Source organism: Pimephales promelas, chromosome 9, assembly GCF_988280905.1.
Source record: "Pimephales promelas chromosome 9, fPimPro1.hap1.1, whole genome shotgun sequence".
In the NCBI taxonomy this organism is placed as follows: Eukaryota; Metazoa; Chordata; class Actinopteri; order Cypriniformes; family Leuciscidae; genus Pimephales; species Pimephales promelas.
Genome location: NC_142777.1, coordinates 13,707,764 through 13,735,263, shown reverse-complemented (window position 1 = coordinate 13,735,263; position 27,500 = coordinate 13,707,764). Strand labels below are relative to the sequence as shown.

The following is a 27,500-nucleotide window of genomic DNA, read 5'->3' as shown; positions in this document are numbered from 1 at the left end:
CGACACTAATTGAATATCTAAAATTAGCGGTAGCCGTTGTGCTGGTGTCAGTGTTAAATTACTGTAATGCAGCGGGACAAAGCAGGCAGGCAGCGCGAGAGGGTGACCTGCTGCTCACCCTGCGTATCCCAGCATTCTCTCAAAGGACATAAGACAGAGTGGGCTACTAAGCTGAGATGGCAAATCTCTGTGCACATGAGGCAAAAACATCAGGGGACATTACCAGCATGTGTTCAAGAAAAAACAAAGCGTTTGCATTGAAGGATTTCAGGGCGTCATTGAAGAAACAAACGAACGCAATCTAATGAGAATGCTGCCATTGAAAAGAACTGAACTCAAATCAAAAAACGAAAAGTCACTAAACAAGCTCTCGAGACAAGCTAGGGGATGGTGTGATAATGTAGACAACAAGCCGCGAGTCAGTATAGAACACTCACTCTTTTGTGCTGGGGACCTTGTGGTTGTGTATGGGCGAAATACAAGGAGGAAGCAGCAGTGCGTCTTTGTCCATCCGAAGCTTCTTGCCTCCACTCATCACGTCATAGTGCTCAGACTGCAGGGATAGAGAGAAGATAATTACCACTGTCCAGAATTTAACATGTTATTTAGCTTGGCAGGATGAAGGACGAGTTGAAACATCTACACTAGGGCTCAAACACACATCTTTCATGGTCTAAGACTATATAGTGGTAGATAGTGTTCAAAATTCTGTACTGAGGTCGGGATAAAGTGGTGGTGGTTAAAGATAGTACACTTCAAATGAACCAAACCCATTTCAGTTAAAGTGAACCAGAAAGGAAAGTGACCACAGTGTTTTTGGTGTTCATAATGTTAGTGCACTTAGATCAAAACACTTAAAATGAACCTAATATGCCTGGTTCAGATTACACAATTTTTTTTTGTCTGTTACGATAGTCACTGTGTCAGATTACGTGATTTTGAGTCCTAAAATCTTCCCAGATAGCAGACTGACATTGAATCAACGTGGAAATATGACATCGAAACAACGTTGATCTGACATTGTTTTGCTCATCGAATTATTGTTGAACCAACGTCAGACGCGTCATTCTTTCAAAACTAACGGAAAATCAACTTGAAATCAACGCGTTGTTTCAGCGTTATGAAAGCAAACCAATTTTCGATTTTCATTTAGCTTTGAGGAATGCCGCGTCTGACGTTGGTTCAACGTTAATTCGATGAGCAAAATCAACGTTGTTTCAATGTCATGAGAGACGTCGTTTCCACGTTGATTCAATGTCAGTTTGCTGTCTGGGTTGTCGTGTCGTGGACAAGACACATGTCAGACTACACGTTGCTTCCTGACCAGTCATCGCTTGCCGTCTTTAACGGCGCGTGAAGTCATCGAGAAGGTGAAACTAGTAGCGAGTGACTTCCGAAAAAATGAACGTAAACAAACAATGGATGAAGTAGTGAGTGTTGTATTGGCTGTCCTGTGTTCAGAGAAAAAGTAAAAAAGGAAAGAAAACCCGACAATGGACACGTTCCTGGATTGCTTGAAGAGGACAGTATGGGCTGTCAATCCTCCAAAGAGAACTTGAGGTAAAATATTGTTTTCATATATATTTTTACTTTTAGTTTGAACGTTAGCACCATCATCTCTCTTTGGTTTCGCCATTTTTGAAAGTTGTGTACGGAAAAGCTTCTGTGCTTCTATTGGTCAACCTCATACATGTGACGGAACCGGCGTGGACGACCGTTAAAAAAAATTAAACATGCTAGTCTTTTTGTTGTGATGTCGTGAAGCTTCGCAGACCCCACGTAGGTTATTGCCTACTATGAAACACTATACGAGATGATACGATTGAATCTTGCGTCCCAACGCCTGTTGTCGTTTACCAATCCCCACGACACCCTACGTTAAACGGATCATCCCAAAATCGGGCTAAAATTGTGTAATCTGAACCAGGCATTAGGTTGTCTGACTATGGTTTGTTTGTGGGTCCCTGAGTCCTTTTGGGGTGTTCACATATGTTATATCGGTGCGATTTAACTTGTAGTGCTCAAACGCCCTAAAACACTGGATGTGCACGTGGTCTTTTTTTGTTTGACTCTTTGGACAGAAACACCAGGACATTCTATGATATAAACATGACATTGGATGAGATACTGTACTACATTATAAACCAATACAAATGTATAGTAATTAAATATCTGCACCGCTAGTGAATTGAGCAATTTGAACACGACAAGGGGCCAATTCTTCAGCTATCAATGATGTGTTACTTGACCCCCAGTTTGCTTCCCTAGAAAAAGGCTATGTCTCTAAAAGGACCTGCCGAATGAGTACTTAGTGAAAATAATAATTACATGATTAATATTCTATTGCAGTTCTTGATTTTATAATAATAGTGCATGAAACGAGAGTGAGAACATTAAACACTTGCCTTGTGTTTCCTCTTTGATTTGCTAGGGTTCTTTTCTGCAGGGATGGAGGCCGGTGACTGTTGCCGTCTGTGCTTGACACTGACCTCCCGACCCTCAGCCTTGGTTGGGGGAGGCTCTGGGGGATTTTGCCCCGGGATCCGCGACAGGAAGCTGAGTTCGATCTTAACCCAAAGGGACTTGACGTCCTCAAAATCTCTTAGGGGTGACAGAAGTTCATTTTGTACAATGGGGATGGGAGAAAAGAGGGGCTCTTCCAGGAGATCCAAGGCACCTGGGTCAGGAATGGAGGTGCTGCTTGTGCTGGTAAGGCTACTAACACTCAGGATATTGCTGTTGCAATCCTTGGATTTCAGGCTTAGGCTGTTGGGACCTGGACAGGGAAGCTGAACCTTGATGAGTTCTTCAGGGTCTGAATGACACTCGGATGAAGAGGACTCTGTCTCGATGAATTCCTTAGACTTGGGGATGATCTTGTTGGGCCCTCGGTGCTTCTTTTTATCTTGAACAGGTGTGATATTAGCTGGCGCAGTGTTTGTTGTGATGGTTCGAGGTTCCTTTCTTGGAGCTGTCTTGACCCCAGGGCCCTTACCTCTAGGTTTTGGTGGTTCTAAAGGCGGGGGCTCTTTCTCTTTCGGGGTAGAACTCGAGTTTCCTGGTCTTGGCCAGTTGTGCTCCTCGCTGCTGGAAGATCGCTCCACCTTTTTGGGCTGCTTCTTGCCAGTGCTTCTCCTAGGGGGTGCTAGCTCCACTGAAGCTGGTGATTTCACCTTGGTGCTTTTGCTTTCTGGAGCCTTCTGACCAGTCTTGGGTTTGGCTTTCTCTCGGATTGGACTGAGCAAAGTTCTCTCCTTGGGGTCTGCTGGTGCCAGTGCCAATGCTGTGCTAGGCTTGTTTTTGCTGGAGCTCTGGTTCTCAGAGATTTGGCTTTCATCAGGGCGAGAGCTGTTAAGTCCATGACTATCAGACTGGGTGTTAATTAGTGCTTTATTGTGATGATTAACTTTGTTTAGCCACTTGTCTAGTTGCCACTTGTTTGTTGATGGAGGTTCAGGCTGGTGGAAAAAGACAAAACAAATTTGTGGACCAAAGTTTTAGGCATATTTACAACTTATTTGATCAATTGCACAATGACACAGTGGACAGTCCTGAAGACACTTTTGCATGTATTCAGTGCATAAATGGATACATGTTAAAATAACATGGGAATCGAATTTGTAATGATGCATATCGGCACAGATTTAATCTGTCTTCAAGTGTTGATTCATGAGATTCATGAGAAGCAGTCATATGACTTTCACAGACCAATGAGCTGGCGCTATAATGAAAAGGCCATTAAGAGAGGAAGTCATAAAACTTCTGAATAATGGAGGAAATGCTGTTCTGTCCTGATGACTGCTCACAGCTCTCACTGCAAAGATGTTTTCATCAGCAATATTATCTCACGCCGATTGTTGTGTACCATTATGTTTCCAGACACGAGTAAATCTTTCCCACAAACCCATAAACACTGCCTTGAATGCTCTGAATGATAGCAAATCATTCAGAAAAGGAAGCTGTGGAGATGAGTGGACATCCATATTAACCATTAAACTCAAAGGGTAAGAAATTCAATTCAGTGCACTTTCCAATCAGACTTGAAGTTACATTTTGAGACAAAAGGCAATCTCCTATGCTATTTCTCCATCTGTCAGAGAGACATTTTTGCCAATACACGCTGCCAAATGGTGAAAGCACTGGCAAAGATGATGAATTAACAATTGAGCATGTTGAAATTGACCGGCCTCCGAAAATTTCGCCACTGAGGCATCAGGGCTATGTGCCGCCGGTTGAAAGAGAAACATCTTTCTGTAGACCAGAGCGCTTGCAGTGCTAAGATACGGATTCCCCTTGGCCATCCCTGGCAGAGAGCAAAGCTATGGAAGGGGCGATGAGAACCGAGAGATGTTTACTCTTGTGTAATGCTCTTAGGGAGCCCCGGGCAGGCTACAGCAGGACAACTTTAAAGCTGCCAATTAATCCTTTGAGGAGATCCTTTCAAAAATCCTACCCCTAACCCATGCTGAGAAAAACTCGGAGGGGGAATGCTGCCTAAGTCTCTCTTTGCCTTCAGCTAAAGGAGAAAATAGACTTACTCAGATTCATCTCAGTTCTTTTGAAATTTCTGGTAATGGGCCCCGTAATAATCATCTAAGAGAAATAATTGCATAAGCTGGAATTCATTTACCTCACGGCCCAGAGTTCAGAAGTCAAGCGAAACAATAACACTGTGAATAACACTAACAGGAGGGGTGAGGAAAATACCCGAATCCTGTCAAAAACATGTCTTATATATATATATATATATATATATTAGGGGTGTAACGATACACGTATTCGTATTGAACCGTTCGGTACGAGGCTTTCGGTTCAGTTTCCGGTAAGCATTTTTGAACCGAACGGTTCATTGGACCATTTTTCCTGCCGACCAAAATTTCGTTATTTCAAATGTAGGCACGTTGCGCGTGGCAAGCGCGCTCATAGAAGCTGGCGTGACCACAATATTGCCGAAAGAAATGAAACTGAGCTACTCATTATTGTGTGGTTGATGGACCATTTATCAGTTTGGACCAATGCAGTGCGAGCCGATCTTAATCAAGCATTACAGTTACTACACAGCCAAATCCAGTAAAGAAAACATTTGAATTCGCCACTGAAGTTATAACATTGCAGGGAGATCTAGTGAGAAACATTCACATTACTCTGTTATTAAACAGCGCTGTCGTGAAAACCAGGAAGAAACATTGTGCCATGAATGAACTATCCAGTGTCCACAGATCAGTAACTTTCACCATGGATTAACTGTACTGTACTGCAACTGTTACCCTGGAAGTTTGGCAGGTAGGCTATAATGCTTTCAAGTAACATTACGGAGGTTTTATTTTGACATTATGAATACAATTGCTCAAATGTTAATCTGAACTAAAATAAACCTTAATAAAAATATAATAAAAAAATGAAATCAAGAAAATTTCTCTGTCATTTCTTTCTTTTTGCTGTATTGGAAACGTACCAAACCAAATCGAACAGAATCGTGACACTGTGAAAGTGAATTGTATCGAACTGATCCGTGAATTTTGTGAACCGTTACACCCCTAATATATATAAACCATAATACAGTGATGTTTTTCAATTTCATTTTTTTTTTTGTGAACTATCCATTTAAACATTAGTTAATGGAACTTAACTAACAAGAACTAACAATGAACAGTTATATTTTTATTAATTAATGTTAACAAAGATTAATGATTACTGTAATGAATGCATTGCTCATTGTTAGTTAATAATAGTTAATGCATTACCTAACCTTAACTTTAGTGTACAGTGTTACCATTATTATTAAAGCAAGCATAATGGCAATATGAATTCTAACAATCTATGGATGCTACCAAATACAACATTTACTACAGTATTTTCTTACACAATACAACATTTAAATATTAAATGATCTCTCTTTATAGTACAGTAATGGTAATGAATTGATTTTAAAAACAGTATGGGTGGTTTGAGCCGAAATGTTCCAAAAAATGTCACATACAATACACAATCAATTTAATTTATACAACAATGCTTGCAATGAAAACAAAATTGCTAAACCCCTTCGCTGTCACCCCCCTTTTTGAGAATGGGGGTTAAAATGCACTATTCAAACTTAAAAGGTTGTAATTCAAGAATGCTTTCGAATATATCCAAGTTTGGTCTTGTTTTAAAAAGAAAAATCAGCAGATTAGTGCTGAAGTGAAAACACTTCAAAAAATGAAAGTATGAAAAAGTTATGGAAGCTTAAATTTAGAGTAAATCAAATATACTGTACTTTATATTTTTTTATTTTATATAAAATATATATTTTACAAAATATTTTTTACTCTAAAATTACTATAAAATCAAAGCCATAAATCTAAAATCAGCTTAATAAAAAAGTAAAGATGATAATTCAACAATTGAGCGTCTCGAAATTGTCAAACCTCTAAATATTTCAGCACTGAAGCATCAGGGATGTTGTTTCAAAGCAGCTTTATAGAAGTTTAGCAAACATCTTAAGCCATGGATCAGTGTGTGAATGTATTTGAGGGGGGTAAAGTGGTCAGTACCTCTGGTGTGGGAACACGGGACGTTCGGTTGCATTCACTTTCGCTAGAACTGCTCTCGCTGTCCGAGTCGGACTCAGAGCTGCTATCCGATTCGCTGGAGCTGCCCGAGGCCGCGCTGGAGTGACCGGTCGGTTCGCCGGTCCGCGGTGTGGTTCCAGGAAGGCTTTAGGCAAAAGAACGAAGGAGAACATTCATCAAACGATATGACACATACTTTAAACCATAAATAGCAGCATACAGGTTTGAACAGACATGATTTTGAAGTGAACAATTCCTAAGTTTATCAAGCTGAAGCGCTTGTCACATCATTTTATGGAAAATAATCCAATGCCAGCTTTACGTTTTAGTTTTTGTTTTGTTTTTTGCTTTAAAACACAACTCAATTAAATCTTTACATTAAATACACACCTTTTCCCAAATGCAAAAGGGCATAATATACTTGATAGTGTGTGTTTTTTTTCTTTAAATGTAAAATACATTTTTCAACATTAGCTGATGCTGCTTTGGCAAACCAACTAATAAAGAGACAACAGAACCAATTGATAAGAGACTGTATCATTTAGAGAGAGAGAGACTGAGATAGAAAGAAAATGTGCAAGAAAAGAAAGCATTTGTTTACTTCTCCACCTGTGAAACTATTGCTCAGCTCTGTCTCAGAGTTATCAGTCATGCTCAGCATTATTTATGAGTTCATGAAAGGCCACGGCGCTCTAATCCAATAAGTACTTCACTTCTCAGGGTATCCTCAGATGAGGCCATCCAAGATTGTTCTACATGGAGTCAAACATGCCAGAACGAGGCAAATTAAACTCCTTTCCAAAGGTCAGAGCAGGCTGCTTTATGTTGACACTTCATTAAAGATTATGTTACGACAGGAAAACGCTCTGGTCTACAGCTGTGCCAGCAAGACATGGACAACACTAGCAAGGAGAGAGGATCCTGTCCCAGGATGGTGAAAAAACAGTGAAAGTCTCACAATCAAATACCATCTCAAAAACAAAGAAAAGAAATAGGACACTGTTACACAGAAGACACAAAAGGCTGGGATATTCTGTTCTTTCAAAACACCAACCTGTGTGACCTTTGTGTATGCAAATAGCACTGATTGGTGTGATACAGACACACACACGCACACACAAAAAACTAGAAGGTCATTTTCTCTCCGTCTTTTGGTCTTAATAAGGTTGACCTTTGGTTAACAGCTGTGGAATCTCATGAGAGAAAGGCAAGTCTGAGAAAACATCCTGGTTATTTCACCTTTTATTACAGATGAAAATGTTTTTCTGTTAACGGAATACAACACGATAAACATTTTCAGCCAATGTTGTAATGTAATATAACTTTTGTAGAATAAACTTTTAAGTTGCACTTTATACTTAAGCCAAGTTCATATTACAGGATTTTAAGCCCGATTTAAGCACGATTTACAAATCGTTGAGCTCGCCGACACGTCAGGGTGTTATCGCGTGCAAATCGCGGGGGATTAGCGGACGATGAACGCTTGCCAATCTGTTAGTATGAAAGAGCCAACAACGCAGCGAAGACGCTCGCAGACGTGTCACCGAGCCCAGAAAAATATCTAGCATGCTAGATATCCAGAGCTGTCGCGCGACTCAATCTCAGTGATGTCATGAGCTTCAGCCAATCAGAGCAAGGCATGGATTGAGGTCACCGGGTAAATCTTATTATTTCCTTTTTTTTTTTGCTTTTTTTTTCTCAGAGCAAATCATCGCGCGGACAGTTTGAAGCACTAGTTTCTGTCTGACGTCCATATTCGCATCTTGTGTCCTTCGTCTTCTTCGCTGGGTATTGACAAACGTGTTATTTTTCTTCATTTCTGGTTCGTCTCATTTTTCGTGACAAAATAGGGTTTGTAGACAAGATAGAATCGTTGGGTGACAGAGTTGTTGTCAACTCGTGTAGTGCGTTACCTCCTGTTGCGGATCAATCACGTTGTGTAGTGTGAACAGCCAACCCGATCTCACGGGAATTCGTACGAATTTTACGAGGTGGCTAATTCGTAACAATTCGTATGACCTCACTCGTACAAATTAGTACGATTTTGCTAAATCGTACATATTTTACGAATTAACCAATTCGTATGAATTCGTACGAATGACCTACCCCTGACCCCGCCCCTAAACATAACCGTCACGTGGGTTTAGACAAACCGTTCAAATTCGTATGAGTGAGGTCGTATGAATTAGAACGAATTATCCACTTTTGAATCACTCGTACGAATTCGTACGAATTGGTCGTGAGATAGGGTAGGAACAGCTCAACAACTTGAACACTCCTGATTTCACAGAGAGCAAGTCGTCATGTAGTGTGAACAGCACAGTCTAGCCCGACGTTTTAAAATCATGTAGTGTGAACAATGCTTTACAGTGTACTTACCTACGAAAGTAGCGGTTAATATAAGGCAACTACATGAGTTAAGGTTAGGTTTAGGGGTAAGTACCTAGTCATTACACAGTTATTACTATAATAAGTGCTATACCAACTTTTTATGATTTCCATGCAGGGGCCTAGCTAGTTCATTTAAAAGAGAGAGAGAGAGAGAGAGAGAGAGAGAGAGAGAGAGAGAGAGAGAGAGAGAGAGAGAGAGAGAGAGAGAGAGAGAGAGAGAGAGAGAGAGAGAGAGAGAGAGAGAGAAAGAGAGAGAGAGAGATCTGCAGATTTGCCTAGCATAGTGATGTAAAGTAAACAAAGTTTACTTATCATCATTATTCATAATTAACAGTATCCTCGTCCCCAAACAGACCGGACAGAGCAGCTCTGGGAATAGCTTTCTTTCCGTAAAGAAGCACACGTTGCACGAACACAGGAAGGAGGAAGTGTTCCCCTGAAGGAGTTACAGCAAACTCAAGTAGATCTGGGCCACTGGGACTGAAAAAAACTGGGTAAATTAATCTCACTGCTGAACTATAACTGTAATAAGGAACACTAATATATCTGCTTTCATAAGGGTTTATGCTTGATACTGAAAACTAGTAGCCTGAGATCAATGTTTAAGCCAAGGTTAAAAAAAAAACTGAAATGCAATATCACCAGTGTCTCTTCAATATAAAAGATAAGTGCAAATATTTCAATTCACAAACTATATAAATATCATAGCAGTTTCACTAATTAATATATGAGCATTTTTTTGGATAGCAATTTATCCTCATTACACATATGTACCACACTATGTAAGGAAGCACACATATATTTCTCAAATCCATCATAAGTTATGCAGTGCGAAAGCCAACAAGGCACTTATTAATATTCAGCATGGGAAGCATTTGCACAGACCTCCAAGTTTATCATGGCTTTAAATAATTCTCTGTCAATGCATGTTGCTGTTACAAATCCAAAAAGATCTCTAAGGCATAAGCAAAATATCACAAATAACTCCAATAAATAAATAAAAATATTTAGTACAATTTACATTTTAAATATTCATGTTTTATAATGAAGCAATTTACCTGGCTGGTGCTAACCAAAACAGTAGGGAATATGAAATCTGATGTACACACAAAAAAATAAAATAAACACTAGACTGTGGTCTGTTACACAAAGCTGAACAAACTCTGAGTTTCAGAGTGTTTAGAAAAAAAAAATAAAAAATTCAACCGGGTTAGATGCTATAAACGTTTTATAAGCTCAAATGGTTGCCTTGCTTTGTTCTGTGATGCGCGTTCGTGACTCTCCTATTCAAACATCAAAATTAACAAATCTTTTCCAGAGTCAATTTGTTCATTTCGTTCGTTGAATGAACCAAATGACACGGAAAAAGACTTTGTTCATTTTGAGTAAATTGAGTAAATTATCAGGAAAAGTTTTTTTTTAAAGTGAACTCCTTTAAGCTTAGCAATGTTAAAAGCTTTTTATATATATATATATATATATATTAAGCTTTTAACATTGCTAGGCTTACATGCTTTAAATCCATATTCAATATATATATATATATATATATATATATATACATATACAGTATATATATATATATATATATATATATATATATATATATATATATATCAGATATATGTGACTTTGTTCACAGCTTATTGCCCAGTTATGTTTGTCGTGATAAATAAGTTGGCAGTGAACACAGCTTCTTCTTGTCCATCAAGTTTGAACAACCCTTTCCACACCAAGTGAATAAACTCAGACTCCGTTCCACAAAAAGAGGTCTACCATCTAAAATATATTCAAAGACACCATCCACAGCTCTTGCTAACAGCAAAATATGGTATGACAAAAGCCAAAGCCATGATCGCTCCTCTAAGATTCTCAGACCAAAAAAACAAAGGCTGATGCATCACTGGAAGCTGCAGGGACCCCATCGACTAGTGTTTTTCTCTCTGTGTTTACACTGATACCATAATCTCAGATCAATGTGACAGATAGTCCCAGCCTGGTGGTCCAGAAAAAGTAATGTGTGAGAGATGCCAACTGCTTGAAGAGACTCAAGTTCATCCAGAAATTCCCATCAGACCCAAGAGCCACTAGCGGATCGAGACTGGCGTGGCAGCTCGGGACCTCAGCAAAGGGTGCTTTAGTTCTCACATTTGTTTGTGGATTGTAATTATTTGCAGATCAAAAAGCGTAACGAACTCTGAGCAAGTTTGCAATATGATTCTTACCATCACCCGTCTTATCCAAATTTTTCCTTTGTTTTGTTTTTTTCCCAACCTCTCCTTCAATGAAGTTTAATAGTTAATTATAGATGAATGATTCCTACAGTCGCTTTAGCAGAAGCCCACGTTTGATTCTATCCCCTTAGAAAACAGAGCTGGGGCCGTTTCAGACGTCTAGTCTGGACCGAAAACTGTCAATATCGCCAGCCAGATGTCTTCGCCGCAGGAGAATTTAATGAACTGTGAATTTATGATCTCCATCAATAAGTTAAATTTGAAAAAGTTCAAAAGAATCCGAGGGGTCTCGGCACTAAACACGATTATGTGTTTGGGGGTGGTTGAAAGCAAAAAAGAGCTCGAAGCATGAAACGACGGAGAGAGAAGATGAGAAGAGACCTGAAGGAGATTCATTTATAAGTCATCAGCCAACCGCCTCATAAAACGATCATCTGCGAGCAGCGCATACATTATTTTTTATAAATCACCCCGAAGAATAACTCGCCACACTTCTCTACGATGATGATTGTGACTTCCCTTTGCCCTTAAATCCATTACAAGCGCTATTTGATTCAATCAATGGTCTGTTTGGATGAGGAATGGATTATAGATCCTGTTTCAAAACACGGCTCTGATTCCTGAATCATTACCAGATCTGTTCTCAACGGGGACACGTTGAGCGTATTTACAAGTTGATGGTTGGTTTCCAAAGCTCAGATTAGGTCTGGTCCTTGATTAAAATGTTTCAATTGTCTGCGAATGTTCAAAACAAAGACCATAATTCCATCTGACTTGCTTACACTGATTACTCTCTTTGATAACACATCACAGATGTCAAATCCATCTCCATATCATAATCTAAAGCAGTGGTTTTCAACTGGTGGGTTGCTGGTCTGTTACTGATTGGGTTGCTGACAGCAGGGAAAAAACTGTGGTAAATGCAAATAAAAAATGTCAATAATCATAATAGTGCATCATTAAGATAATAGCCAAATACATTGGGTTATCAATTATCAAGCGAGGGAAAAAACCCTTCCTATGTTGTTGATGTCCATTTATGCATTCAATCAAACTATATGGTTCTTAAGTGAACATGTATTTGGTTAGAAACAGTTGAATGCAATTTCTCATGCCACAGTGGCAAGTGAGATAAACCAAAGCTAACAAGCCAAATCAAAGTAAAGTTAAATGTCAAACTTAATAACAGATCAATCAAATATTGCTAATTCATCTGTCACTTGGTAGAAACTATCTCAATCAGAGAGATGCAAACATGGACAGGCTGTTTAATATTCTGACATCCTCAAAAACCATGTGCAAAACTACATAAGTTAAATTCAAATTTGTTCTGTGCAATGAAATATCCAAAATCAAAACCGATCCAATTCATTCCATGTCATGTTCATTAATTTTCATATTGTTGGGCCTATGCAGTTTGATGTTTAAAATCCCCATGAAATCAAAATGTAACTTGCTTGGCTTTTAGTATGAATAAGAAAAACATTCTCATCCAAGGGCGTCATCTAACTGACACTTTTGACAATGCGTCTAAATATGACGCACATGGCAACCTTCAGCGTCAGTTAGATGAAGCTCATCCTAAGGTGTCATCTAACTGACGCTTTTGACCATGCGTCTAAATCCGACGCACATGGCAACCTTCAGCGTCAGTTAGATGAAGCTCATCCTAGGGCGTCATCTAACTGACGCTTTTGACCATGCGTCTAAATCCGACGCACATGGCAACCTTCAGCGTCAGTTAGATGACGCTCATCCTAGTGCGTCATCTAACTGACGCTTTTGACCATGCGTCTAAATCCGACGCACATGGCAACCTTCAGCGTCAGTTAGATGACGCTCATCCTAGTGCGTCATCTAACTGACGCTTTTGACCATGCGTCTAAATCCGATGCATATGGCAACCTTTAGCGTCAGTTAGATGACGCGGGTAGGTTTAGGTCTGGGGTAGGGTTAGACCACTAGGAGGCGCGTCTCATATTGACGCTAAAGGGTGCCATGTAGGTTGGATGTTGATGCATGGTCAAAAGTGTCAGTTGGGATGCCTTGGGATGAGAACAAGCTGGAATATGTTAAACTTACTGTTAGCTAGTGCGCTACAAAACAATGACGACATTCACATTTCTCACTTCCGCCAATACGGATCAATGATTTTGATTACCTCACTCTGCACTTAGTATTTGATTGGACAGAAAATCTGATGAGAAGCTGAAGTGCAGAGTGATGTCATCAAAATGATTGATTCATTCATCATTGAGCATTTGGGTCTCTATATTCTGAAGCATCCCGCCACCTACATTATAAATATACGCTGAAGCTGCGGATAAAAAAAGTCACTTGTTCACACGTTTTTTATATGGTCAATGGCACATAATGCACTATATAGGGGATGGCAACACATTCTCATCCCAAGGCGCCATGTATGACGTTTTTGCCAAAGCGTAGACATCAAACGCACATGGCACCCTTTAGCGTCAATATAACACGCTTCGGTTATAGGTAGGTTTAGGTCTGGGGTATGGTTAGGGTTAGACCACTAGGAGGCGCCTTCTGGCCCATATATATCTGCATCTCATATTGAGGCTAAAGGGTGCCATGTGCGTTGGATGTCTACGCTTTAGCAAAAGCATTGTGTATGACGCCTAGGGATGAGAACGGGCTGGAGATAGGGAACGATTCAGTTCCATTGTGACTAATGAAGTTCAATTTCACGTTAGTGTCACTGAACCGTGGTAGCTCGCACACAGTCTGCTCTGGTCCAGACATACGAGAGCACAGAGCGGGTCAATATGTACGAGTTAACACAGTCTCATCCCAAGAAGTCATTTAACTGACGTCTTGGGATGTCTTTTGACCATACGTCAACATCCACCTTTTTAGGGTACCCTTAAACGTCGGTTACATGACGATCCCGGGCCGTCATACAACTGACGCTTTACCTTTAACGTCGGTTAGGTGACGGGGTAGGTTTAGGCCGATAACGTCATCTAACCGAAGTTTAAGGGTACCCTAAAAAGGCGGATGTTGACGTATGGTCACAAGACGTCCCAAGACATCAGTTAAATGACGTCTTGGGATGAGACTGCGCTGTACGAGTCAGCGCAGACCACAAAACATATCTGACCCATTTGAATTCTGCACAGAATGCTGTATTTGAAAGTGCTATGGAGGAGGTTTGGAGGAGAAACTGGGAGGAAACGGTGGCTTTACTCAGTGGAAATGAAGTCAACGCATTGAATAATCCCTCGTGTTTAATAGTAAGGTATCTTTGTTACTTTTGTTTTGTCAAAAATGTTGTTTCTGCAATGAGTGCACCCGATGTCCAAAATAAAATCTAGGTACACTGATGCCAAACCACTGATCTAAAGATGGCCAGTCTTTAATCACCTGTATCATAACCCAAAATCCCTCTGTCTATGCAAGCATATTTGAATACATTCAAGAAAAGGAGACTGAAAGACATTTTTGTCTTTGTTGTGGCAATGCAACCATATGGTCCACTCAAGAGGCTATTGCCTTGAATGGTTAACTTGCAGTCCATTTAAATAGGACACACTTGAGTTTAAGCTGGTGACATTTACATTATATTTCCATGCTGTGCTTTTAAAAGAAGCATTGTTATCGGAGGAGGAATCCGGGACATATTTAGAGACTTGAGGGTGGGGTCTTTTGACCAGTAAGCAACCACACTAGCAAACACCCAAAACACCTTAACAACTGAATATCAAAACCTGGAAACCACCCAGAACATCTTACCGCATACTGTAGAAACATCCCGGCAATATACAACACCCTGGTTTCATGGTGACGAATTTGTGCATGTAAAAACTAGTTTAATATGCTAGTAAAAGAAATAATATTTAGAAGGGTCCAATTTGTTTATGTTTAGGGTCCAATTATCACTATTAAAGGAGTAGTTCACTTTTGCTGATTATTTACTCACCCCCATGTCATCCAAGATGTCCTTGTCTTTCTTTCTTCAGTCGAAAGAAATTAAGGTTTTTGATAGGGCTGGGTATTGAGACAAATTTCACAATTCGATTCCGATTCACAAGCTTGCAATTCGATTCGATTACGATTACGATTCGATTCAATATCAACTATTTTGGATATCAGTTACAATAAATGGCACTTTTTTCTCAAGGGAATCAAATCTCTTAACTAATGCTGTAAACTATGGGAGTCTAGTTGTAGCCTACTAGGCTTCATTAGCCTAATATGAAGGAAATAATGAATGAATCATATATAATCATTTATAATAAGAAGATTATATGAAATATAAACATTTAAATGGTGGCTATATATTTAGCAAAATGCTCCTCTCTAGAGTTATTTTTTCCTAGCTGACTAACGAGTTGATGTGGGCTTTCTGAGGTAAATATGACGATACATGACATTGATTACAAGCTGTTGAACTGACGTCTTTCCACGGTTGAAACGCTGATTGAGCGAATCAATGTGACATGATACGAATTTCGATAAGTTGTACTCTATCTTTTAACACACTTTCAGATGCTCATTCATGTTTATTTGGCGCTGTGACTGGTATTATTAAGCCGGAAGAGAGATCAGTGCTGCTGCTTCTTTTGAGCTCCACCAGAGCGATCTCACGCCACAGCGCCAAAACTCTATTTATGTTTTTGAATTTCTAAAGAAAATGGACGTAATTTGAAAATTGAGACTTTGCTTCATATCAATAGTAACAAAGGACAAAGATTATTGCGATTTTTTTTTATGCGCGCAGCCGCGATACAATATCCCATTCATTCAAATGAAACAGGATGAATAATCGATTCTTGAGACTTAAGAATCGATATCGGTTCGTAAAAATGAGAATCGATTACTATCGAGAAATCGATATTTATTACCCAGCCCTAGTTTTTAATGAAAATATTCCAGCATTTTTCTCCATATAATGACTTCAGTGCGAACCAAACGGTTCAAGGTCCAAATGAGAGTTTCAGTGCAAACTGCAAACTGTTCAAAGGGCTTTAAACGATTCCAGACGATGAATAAGGGTCTTATCAAGCGAAACGATCGCTCACTTAAAAAATAAATAACAAAGTTTAAGTTTTATAAGCTCAAATGGTCACGCAAATGGTGACTCCTCTGTTCGAACTCGCTCATAAAAATAAACAAATCTTTTCCCGAGTCAATTCGTTCATTTCGTTCGTTGAATGAACCAAATGACACGAAAAAGATTCTGATTCATTTTGATAAACGAGTTCGAACAGGAGAGTCACGAACGCGCATCACAGAACAGAACAAGGCAACCATTTGAGCTTATAAAACTTAAACTTTTTTTTTTTTTTAAATGAGCGATCGTTTCGCTTGATAAGACCCTTATTCATCATCCGGAATTGTTTAAAGCCCTTTGAACAGTTTGAAGTTTGTACTGAAACTGTCTTTTGGACCTTGAACCGTTTGGTTCTCAGTAAAGTCCATTATATGGAGAAAAATCCTGGAATGTTTTCATCAAAAACCTTAATTTCTTTTCGACTCGACTGATGGCGGTGAGTAAATTATCAGCAAAAGTTTATTTTTTAAAGTGAACTACTCCTTTAAGTACGATTAACAACAATAAACTCATAATTACTGCTTATTAGTCGTTAACTTTAGGTATTGGGTAGGATTAAGGGATATATAATATGGTCATACAGAATAAGGCACTACCAAACAGCCATATTTTATACAACTTTAAGCAACTAGTTAATATTGAGAATTGGACCCTGAACTAAAGTATTATTATATTTTCTTATGTTTTATAGCTTCAAATGTTCCATGCTCTGCGAGTGAAATTGCATACAGTAGCTAACCTAAATGGTTTACCCATTTTACAGTTATACATTTTGGCAGATGCTTTTATCCAAAGTCTAATACATTTGATCAATTTGTGCATTCAATGGAACGAATGACCTTGGCTATGCTAGGGCCGTCCTCTAGTCTGATCCCGCTACAGGAATATTACCCAAATGATCATAATTTTGAAACACTCCATATGTGGTTTTCTTTAAATGTCAAAGTCTAACAGAAAAGCCCCAAAGGCTCCAGATGGAGATATTTCTCACATAATTATGCTCTGCTTGTTTAGTGGTTTATTTTTTCAGAAAGAGCAGGACCACGGCCATTGCGAAGGTCCCTTGGCCTATCTTAAAGCATTCTGAGAGGGCGAAACGAGCATATCCCACAGCCTTGGACAGCATTTCCTAGGCAACAATGCCAAATGAGATGAATCAAATCTAACAAGCTAAGTTAAATGTCAATGTTAACAGTGGATTTACAAGGATATATTACGCATACATGCAGTTATAAAGTGGCTGTTCAGTTCAAGACATGCCAAAAAAGAATGAACTTTTGACCATTTTGGATACAAAAGGGAAGCTTATGAAGCAATCCCATCCTAACAGATTGAGGCAATGGACAAAAACAAAACAAATGTTGTATTTAACGTAACGACGGCAGATCTCACATATACAGTCTTTATTTGCATGTGCTATCGAATTAATGACCATTTTTGAAGCTAATGAGCAACATTTAAGATGGATGACTTTATAGGATATTATAAAGAGCCACCTGATATTCATACAATTAGATCCACATCACTGGAGCATGAGTTGATTTCATAAGTTGCCTTTGAGAGACAAAATGGCAATGTTGACACAGTAAACAAGTTATTAATATGTAAAGGGATTTCTGAACACGCTCTCCCCCCGTCTAGATATTTCCCACCGTGTGTGTGTGTGAATACAATTAACAAAGAAGTGGAGAAATGAATGAGATGGGGAGTGAAAGAGAGAAAGAATAGAGATGCAAAATGTTAATAGATTACAGCTGAATGATAAAAAACAACAACAACAACATAAATGAATTAAGATGCAAACAAAGCAGTAGGCGTTAAGCACTGGTTGACTGTGATTAATATGTAAAGGGCCCACACTATTGAGAAAAGGAACTCTGGCCTAGAGAGATTAAAAGAGCCATTAAGAAAAAGGTGTAATAATATTCCTCTAATTACACAAATCTGTTATTGAAAACAGAGCCGTTTCCCTCGATGATGCGTGTGTGTGGTTTAACTGTTCGGGATACCTTTAAACATAGTTTCATGACTGCATATATAACATTATAGCAGCACATGAATAATGTTTTAAACATATTCTTATTTTTATTTACTGTTTTTTAATTACTGATGCTAATACTTACAGTTCTAATAAACAATACAATTTAAAGACAAAACTGACAACTAAAAGTTTTGCTAAATCAAAACGAACACTGTAAAAATGAATATGCTTTATCTAATAAAAAACTGTGGCAACAGATTACAAGCAATATCATTAATTAAATTGAACAAATTAGAATTGAGTAATAATTAATCAAATTAATTCCTTAAAAGTTAACCATTTAAAATGAGTAAAATACCCCCCCCCCCTTTATGACACCATAAAGTCACCATTGTGATGATAAGTGTTTGTTTTACGTTTGTTATAAAATGAAGGTTTTCTCATTCAGTGATTCTGCTTGTTAACATCAGGTGTCATGTTGGCAATTTAAAATAAAGAGATCTTAATTATTTTTTGGTTTATTTTTACTCGATTTAAATGGTTAACTTTTAAGGAATAATTTGATTAATTATTACTCAATTCTAATTTGTTCAATTTAATGAATAATACTGCTTGTAATATGTTGCCACAATTATATTGATTAGATAAAGCATATTCATTTTTACAGTGTACACAATTTTGCGAATAATTGACAGAAAAAAAAAGTACGTGAAATAAAGTTGTACATGCACATGTAGCTGTAAAGTTACTTGTAGTTAGTAGAATGTCTTTTGGTAGAGCATCGAAATAAAGTCACATCAGATCACATCAGATAGTCGACTAATGGTCTACTAATACTCCAATGTGAGTTAGTTGACATGTAGTTTCAAATTAATGAGTTGACATGTAGTTGCAGAGTTACTTATAGTCAGTAGAATTTCTAAAGTGAACTATTGAAATTAAAAAAAAAATTAAATAACCTTTACTTATCAGTCCCTCCAGAAAAACGCGATTATGCGATCGCTGAATTCAATGCAAAATCAGCCAAAGTCCGCATATTTATGCGGGGGCCGCATTTTTTCAAATACGCCGCACTTTTGCCGCATAAATTGCCGATTTCCGTGCAAAATATACGGGGTTTGCATAATTTCATAATCCTCGCATTTTCGTTGCAAAAAAAGTCACATGTATCTTAGCAGAAAGTTGAAAAATGTTGCGTTTGCTTCACACAAGAGCAGCCATTTCCCCCTGTTTCCATGGGAACGTTATGAAGTGACGCAATTACGCGACGCCAGACAGACTAAACGGAGGCGATTGACACAAATCGAACTCGTATAACTGTCTGTCACACGTTCTACCGTCACATCGTTACTTAATAAACAACATAAGATAAAAGAAGTAGCATCAAACAGAAATTACCCGCACACATGGGGTGTTTGAGGCGCACATATAACACTGCAGAGAGTTCAACAGGGAGCGCGCAGCTCTTAAAGGGGCCACACCTTATTTACACTCGTTACAGTCTGAAATAAAACAAGATGAGAAATTAAATATTCCCAGCACTTTCTATGATGTAGTATGCTTGCTTATCAAAGGAAGTAATAAGAAAATGACTCTTACATTAGCCTAGTGAGAACAGGATGTTGGGGGAATCACTTTTTTTTCTCTTTTTCATCAAACCGCAATTTTTGCAAGTTCCCTCAATTTTTGCAAATTCCTGCAATTTCATCGCATAAAATTGCATAAATATCCCACATATTCCATTGCATTTTTAAAGAAAACGGGCCGCGTAATCAATCAATTTTTTGCCCACAACAATCACAAAAAAACTCTGCGTTTTTCTGGAAGGACTAAATACTATTATGGTAAATGTTATATATAAATCGCAAATTTTTTCACAAATTTTTGGAAATTACCACCACAAAATCAGTCATTTTGATCGCAAAAATCACAAAAAAAAATTGTGAAATCCTGGAGGGACTGACTTACATAATGCCTTATAAATGCCTTAGTTCAGAATATGTCCACTATGAATATCATTGCTCTTGGGTTACTTTGATACTGCGGTACTGAGTGTCTTTTTCTATGTTTATGTAGTTTACCCTGTAGTTTAGGTGTGATCTAGTGTGTTCTCTCTCCAGGCACCAGAGTGCCCTCTTACCCTGCACTATTCCAGCTTTATACAAATGCTGAGCCACCCACGAGCTGCCAACACACACACACACACAAACACACACACACTGCTCAGCTGGGATCAGCAGAGTCTCAAATGCTGACACGCTCATTCTAAGTGCTGCTGGAAATCTAATGAAGCAGCAATTTGTACATTGTTGCTCATGGGCTCTCTATATTCAGCCTTATAAAAAGACCTCTGGCACAGAGGCAGATATATGTCCTCTCTCATACACCCTCTCAATGCTAATGCTAGCTCTTCGCTGGCTTTTATACACCATCAGAGGCTAATTGAAGCCTCACCTCCCTCTAAAATCAATGGAACGTGCTGCTGTATGAAAAAGTGAACTGTTTACATTGTCATTCCTCCAATGACAATAAGTAATCAGACCCTGTTTGTGGTAACATACTAATAATAGTTTTGAGAAAAATAGTATTCACACATGATGGCATGATGTCGGTTACCGCAGGAACATGTTTTGACTTGTCCTTCAAAAAGTTCAAATCATTGTTACTGTGGGTCAGTAGCCAGGATGTAAACATTCAAATGTAGTGTTTCAAAAATATAGTCGCACAACTTAAACTTTATACTTGTTGGCATGTGATTGTATGATAGAATGGCTTCCAGAACCTGTCTCTGTAAACGTATATCCAATTTTCAACTTCACTGACATGAGCATGTAATGCCGGTGAACCCAGTAACCTTTACTTGTAACAGATGCCAAAAACGGAGTGTGTAAATGGAGCAAACACTACTTACAGGAAATACATTTGTAACACCTAACCTAAAGTTCATCTGTCAATTTCAAAAGGGATAATTTACACAAATTACTGCTCAATTTATTATGGGGTACTTTCCATGAGATCATCTCTCAATGCAAATCAAACCAACTATTGGGCTAAGTGAAATAAAACCATGTGAATCTCAAGGAATGTGAATCTTGATGGACTAGTGGATACACTCTCAGAAAAAAAAAAGGTACAAAAGCTGTCACTGGGGTTGTACCTTTTAAAAAGGTACACTTTCTTACCATAGTGGTACATATTAGCACCAAAAATGTACATATTAACACCTAAAATTTACATATTAGACCCTACAGTAAAATGGACATATTAGCTCCTTAAATGTGCATATTAACACTTTAAAATGTACATATTAGCACCTAAATGTACATATTTACACCTAAAATGTACTTAGTAGCACCTAAAATGCACATATTAACACCTAAAATGGACAAAAGTTTTCCTTTTGAAAAGGTACAGCCCCAGTGATAGCTTTTGTACCTTTTTATTCTGAAGGGTGTGTGATGATGAGGGGATATTTAAATTCCAAAGGCCAAAAGAACTTTATCCGGATGCACAGTATACTGTATCCATGAAATAACTGGCCTTTAAAAATAAAAAAGCCTTTATGGGAATTTAACATAGGGGTGTCCTGACTTATTCCCAACGTATTTTAAAGGGATACTCAACTTTTTTTGGAAATAGGCTCATTTTACAACTCCCCCAGAGTTTAACAGTTGAGTTTTACCGTTTTCAAATCCATTCAGACGATTTTATGATATTTAGAAAAATATCAGTAACCAGACAGTTTTCTGGTCTCATTGACTTCCATAGTAGAAAAAAAAATAAAATATATACTATGGAAGTCAATGAGACCAGAAACTGTCTGGTTACTGATATTCTTCTAAATATATGTATATATATATAAAAAATTGGCTGAATATATTCGAAAATGGTAAAACTCAACTGTTTAACTCTGGGGGAGTGGTAAAATGAGCCTATTTCCAAAAAAAAAAAAAGTGGAGTATCCCTTTAAGGAAGACATTTATTTATTTACGATATATTATTCAATCACAAAGAAAATTGGTGTCCTTAAAGGTTGGAGTTTTCCTAATTTTTTGAGATTGAGATCAATTTCCAAAAGATTATTATTTTTTTAGGTCTGGGGTAGGGTTAGGGTTAGACCACTAGGATAGCATCATCTAACTGACGCTAAAGGGTGCCTACAGCGTCGGATGTTGACGTATGGTCAAAAGCGTCAGTTAGATGACGTCTTGGGATGAGAACGGGCTGGAAAGTTAGTTGCCAGGATCGTTAGACCTGCTCTGTATATTTCTGTATATGTTCTCAGTCAGTTGGTTTGTTTCTGGCACATGGTCATGTATGCAGACTTTCCAAATTGCCCCAAACACACTAATTTCTCAAAAGTCTAAGAGACAACACATCATGCAAGTCAAAATTAGACAGGGGGACATTAATCTGTCTTCCACTCGGAGATGAAAACAGTTTCGGGCGTAAGGGAAAAACAGGATAAAAAGTGGGATCGGTTAATGAAAAATTCATTCAATGAAACTTGATGGGTGTAGGCCTGGAAAAGAGAGTGTTTTGACAGTGGAGAGCGAAACATAAATTGAAGGGGAGAGTGGATCCAAGCTGAAAAACGCATCAATAAATGAGTTGAGTTTGGGTAAAAGAAAGAGAGAGAGAGAGCGAGAGAGCAGGCTAAAGGCATACAGAGAGTCTAATTACCTCAACAGTAGACCAGCCAGCATAACACACACTAACTCCAGCTGAGAGATGTATGTGTGTGTGTGTGTGAGAGAGAGAGCTTGCAATGTAGCCTGCAGCTGTTGTTTCTCTGATGCCCAAGTCATCCTCTTAGCTCTGTGTTAAAAGAGACTCCATAGACGTGAAGCTAAGCAGAAAAAGCACATTTAATTCACCTTAATTTAGAATGACAGCCTTGCACCCTATTAGCAAACATTTCAACTATGATTATGACTTCAGCTTCGGTGTAAACGTGTGTGAGTGCCAATGAATATGTCATCCTCTCTCCGCTGGCCTTTTGTTTTTAGCTTGATGGACTAATGGATGCATCCAGTAAATTATACAGTGGCCAGAGAATTGTCCTTTCAAGTTGTCGTCTTGTGATTGTTTAGTGCTCTTAAACTTTATTGGGCTTGTGTGTGGATGGAGTGTCTTGGAAAAGAAAGTCAGCTGACACACTCAATACTTGTGTATTGATGTTCAAGGGACGTATGTTTCTGACTACACCATCTGGTGATGTCATATTCAGATCAGGGGAATAAGTGACATGCCATTGGCTGATGAACAACAACAAAAGAACGAATCGGGAAACTCTTTAACCCTTGTGCTGCATTAGATTTTTAACACCGTTGAGTGCATTAAGGACCAAAAATGGCCACATTGCCTAAAATATTATATATTATTATTATTTTCCACTTTTACCAAGTTAAATCTTTTAACCAGCATCAGTCCTCATCATAACTACCAAAAATGTATTCAATTTGCAGGATTTTAACCCTTTAATTACCAGTTTTGTTTGCGAAACCATCGATTTGTATAAGAGGAAAAAACACAAAAATTCAATTATTTTCAATAAACTAAATGCAAAGAGAAAACTTTAGATTTGGATTATCACAGTCCCACTTTGCAAAAAATCCCACTTAGCGCGTTAGAGACCAAAAATGGCCACCTATTAAACATTGCCTATTGCCTAAAATAAGGTGCATTTCCACCCATAGGGAATAAATATGTAGTGACGTCATCTGGTGGAATACACTATATAATGCAAATATAATGCTTTTGCTTCAAAATGAAAGGATGTTTGTGCAAAAATCATGTTTCATGTATTACTGACAGCCTCAGATTTAAACAACGTTTTAATGGGTTTCAATGGGCCATTTTTGGTCTTTATGGTGCTGAGTGTTACTATTTGATCTACACAGTGTGTGTTATACATATTTTGCAAAATGGGATCACATTTTTTACATGTATCCAAAAAGTCACAATTTTGCCAAATTTCATACCATTTGCATTAAAACAGCCAAAATGGTCAAAGAAATCAAACTGCAAAAGACCAAAAATGGCCCTAATGCAGCATAAGGGTTAAAATACTGGTGATTTTCAGAAGAATCTATAATATATCAATATTGGACCCAATTTCACCCCATAATATTAATCATTTTAATGAAATTAGAAATTATATTATAATTAATAATTAATTGAATAGTCTTTACATTTTTTTAAAATGCTCTTATGCTCACCAACGATGCCTTTATTGTATACAATGAATTAAGATAGAAAAATACAGTAATCTTGTGAAATATTATTATATTTTCAAATAACTGTTTTCTACTTGAACATATTTTAAATTGTAATGCATTCCTTTGATCAAAGCTGAATTTTCAGCATCATCAATCCAGTCTTCAGTGTCACATGATCCTTCAGAAATCAACGACTTGCTGCTCAAGAAAAAAATGCTTACTATTATCAATATTGAAAACAGTTGTGCTTCATATTTCCCCCCCGAAATTCCTTGATGCATATCCCCTTTTAACACTGTAACTGTCACTTTAACTGTGACTTTTGCAAATGATGCTAATTTAAAAACTTTTGTCGATTAGTCGATTTGTTATCTCTAGTTGAGTGTTGTGTCTATGTCGGTTAGTCATGGATCACATGACTTCAGTGTTTGTTCTATACATCAGGAGGGACATTCTTCTGTCTACAAACTGTCCCGGTGAATCTGCAAGTCATTAGCTGTGTATATTAACACATAATGGCCAAATATATTTACAGTTACGCTGATGTGAAAATAAAGCTCACCCGAAGCACTTTGCATTTTCAAGTAAGTGAGCCACGCAGCCTGCCTGTGCAAACACCACAGATGGTCTGAGTTCATTTGGACTGTTCAAACAAAAAGCCACTTTTTTGTGAACTGCCCTGAAACTAATTCAGTGCCGATTAATTGCATTTGCGATAAAATCGCAATATGATGAAACGCGATTTTGTAATCGCAAGAGCTGCGATTACATTGGTCACGTGACACGCGAGAGAAAAGCAGTCTGCAAGATAAAGCATCAACTTGCCACACTATGCGGTCTGGCGTTCAGAAAAGAACAGTTTATTGTGTTATTTATTCTCTCCTCTCCTCAACAATCCTGGATCGATTCAGAGAATTTCAGAATCGAGTATGAGCTTATAGTTTTTAAACACAGATGCGTGATGACGCTGCGCGTGCTTTAGAAACGAACCGTGTTCTGAATCTGCTTGCTTCTATTTTCTCGCTCTCTCTCTTCCTCACTCACACACATACGACACCGCTCGAACCTTCCAAAACATAGTAACGTTATTTTATAAAGGTCGGGGTTGAACCAAATTACAAGGACATTCGCTGGCTTCATTGAACAGGTTTTGCCGCTTTGCTTGATGTTATAACGTTACTCTTGCAGTGCGCGTTCTCTCCCGCGGGAATTTTCTTTACAAATGCTTCACAGAGGCATTATTTATGTCTTTTGGAATGCAGTTGGCTTATATATTAAAACCATGAAAATCACTGAGAAGGTTGCTTTCATTTTAAAATACTAACGCGTGCTTTGTGAAGAGCGCTCGTGCACGCGGCCGTAAGCGACTCATTGGTTAAATGTACTTGCATGTCAAAATGCTTTTATGAAGCTTAATTAATGTAAACACGGTCAGTTATATCTTAAACCAACAGGACAAACCACATTTACAATTTCAAAAGAGATATATGCATTAGTGTGAATGCAGCTTATCGTATCTAAACTGAGGGGAAATCACTCCAGCTCTTGAATGAAAAACATTCAGACAGCCTACTTTAAAATACTGAGAGCACTCTTTGTTTATTGCTTGTAATGTTTTTTTTTGTTTCTCTTTATTTACTAGCTTTTATATTTTGAAGCTATATTATTTTATATAGCCTATTTAAAATTCTTAACATGTAATTGGTTTAATTAAATGTTTTTTTATTTTTTAAAGTATGTGTTTTTACACATGTAATTAAATACATATTTTAAGAGTTATTAAGATTAATTAATAAGAAAAAAAGTAGATCAGATCATGAGCTATCTAAAGATTCCCATCCCTACTGTACAATTTATTGCTTGTCTTTGTCGACTAATACAGAAGGTAAATAACTTTTTTTAAATCGCATATTAAATCGCAATCGCAATATTGGTTAAGAAAAAAAATCGCAATTAGATTATTTTCCAAAATCGTTCAGCCCTAACCCATAGGAATAAAGCGGAGCGTGGCACGACATAAGTATTGCACGGACAAGTGGTCAATGCAAAGACGCGTTAGGCGCGTAAAAATTCCTGCGGCGCGAATGAGGCGTTGAGCACGGAGCGGTAGACGTGAATACACCTCATTTGCACGTCACGTTCGCGTAAATGGTGCGAATTGAGCATCTGGCGCGTTAAGCACGCTACATGCGAATGATTTAGTTAGTGCTATTTGTGCATTCACGCATCTGACGAGTTGAAAAATCTGAACTTTGTCATCAATTCGCGCCGCGTTAACCAATCAGGAGCCTAGCTGCTTGCTCACGTGGTGAAGGATCTGGATGCTTCAATAAATTATTTTGTAATATGACTAAATGCCTGGTGCGGTTCTAAGGCACAACAAAGCAAATATTTTTTCACTCAAAACTTCCAAAAATCACTTTTAAAATTCCAATATATGAGACATGTTCATTTTGTATTGAATGTTATTTGTTCCATATCTAGATTATATGAAATATTACTATGATGTAAAGACAACATACATGTGTATAAGTTCGTGTCTGGACGTGAGAAAGAAAACAATCACAGGACAGGTTAATAACTTTGAGGCTGGCTCTATTTATCAAAACAAAAATAAATGACAGCTAGATTAGATGGATGAGGGCGAGGGTGATCCTCGCTCCGATGCGGGACGACAGGTCATCAAACTGGGCGCGTGACAGGCGGAAGTACCGCTGACAGCGGCCGTCATCCAGCGCAGCTCCTGGAGCGAGCAAATGGTGAAACTCGGCAAACTGTTCGCCTCCGAAGGGTCCGGAGGACACAAATATACGGCGACGATGATCCCCACGCCACTGTTCTGCTCTCCAGAGCAAATACAGAGCGGTGACTTAACATAAACAAGATGGCCGCCAACGGGTTTCCATTATGACGCGCGTGACGCATGTAAATTTCGCTTCAAACTTTTGTTTTTACGCGCCTCAGTTTCACTCTTGACGCGCAAATTAACACAAAGTGTCAAGCGTCAAACTAAACGTTGACCACGCGGTAGGTGCGAATTTGACG

At 38.3% G+C, this 27,500-nt stretch overlaps 1 protein-coding gene across 1 annotated transcript in view; it reads right to left on the bottom strand.

The window, feature by feature from the left end:
- Window positions 1-27,500, bottom strand: part of aff2 (ALF transcription elongation factor 2) — a 293,897-nt gene that overhangs the window by 22,774 nt on the left and 243,623 nt on the right. Inside the window, exons 10-12 of the mRNA XM_039648817.2 lie at window positions 6,534-6,696; window positions 2,406-3,458; window positions 438-553 (exon numbers count right to left, since the gene is read on the bottom strand). Of these exons, the coding sequence (XP_039504751.2) occupies window positions 438-553; window positions 2,406-3,458; window positions 6,534-6,696 (1,332 nt within the window). The remainder of the gene's footprint in view (window positions 1-437; window positions 554-2,405; window positions 3,459-6,533; window positions 6,697-27,500) is intronic.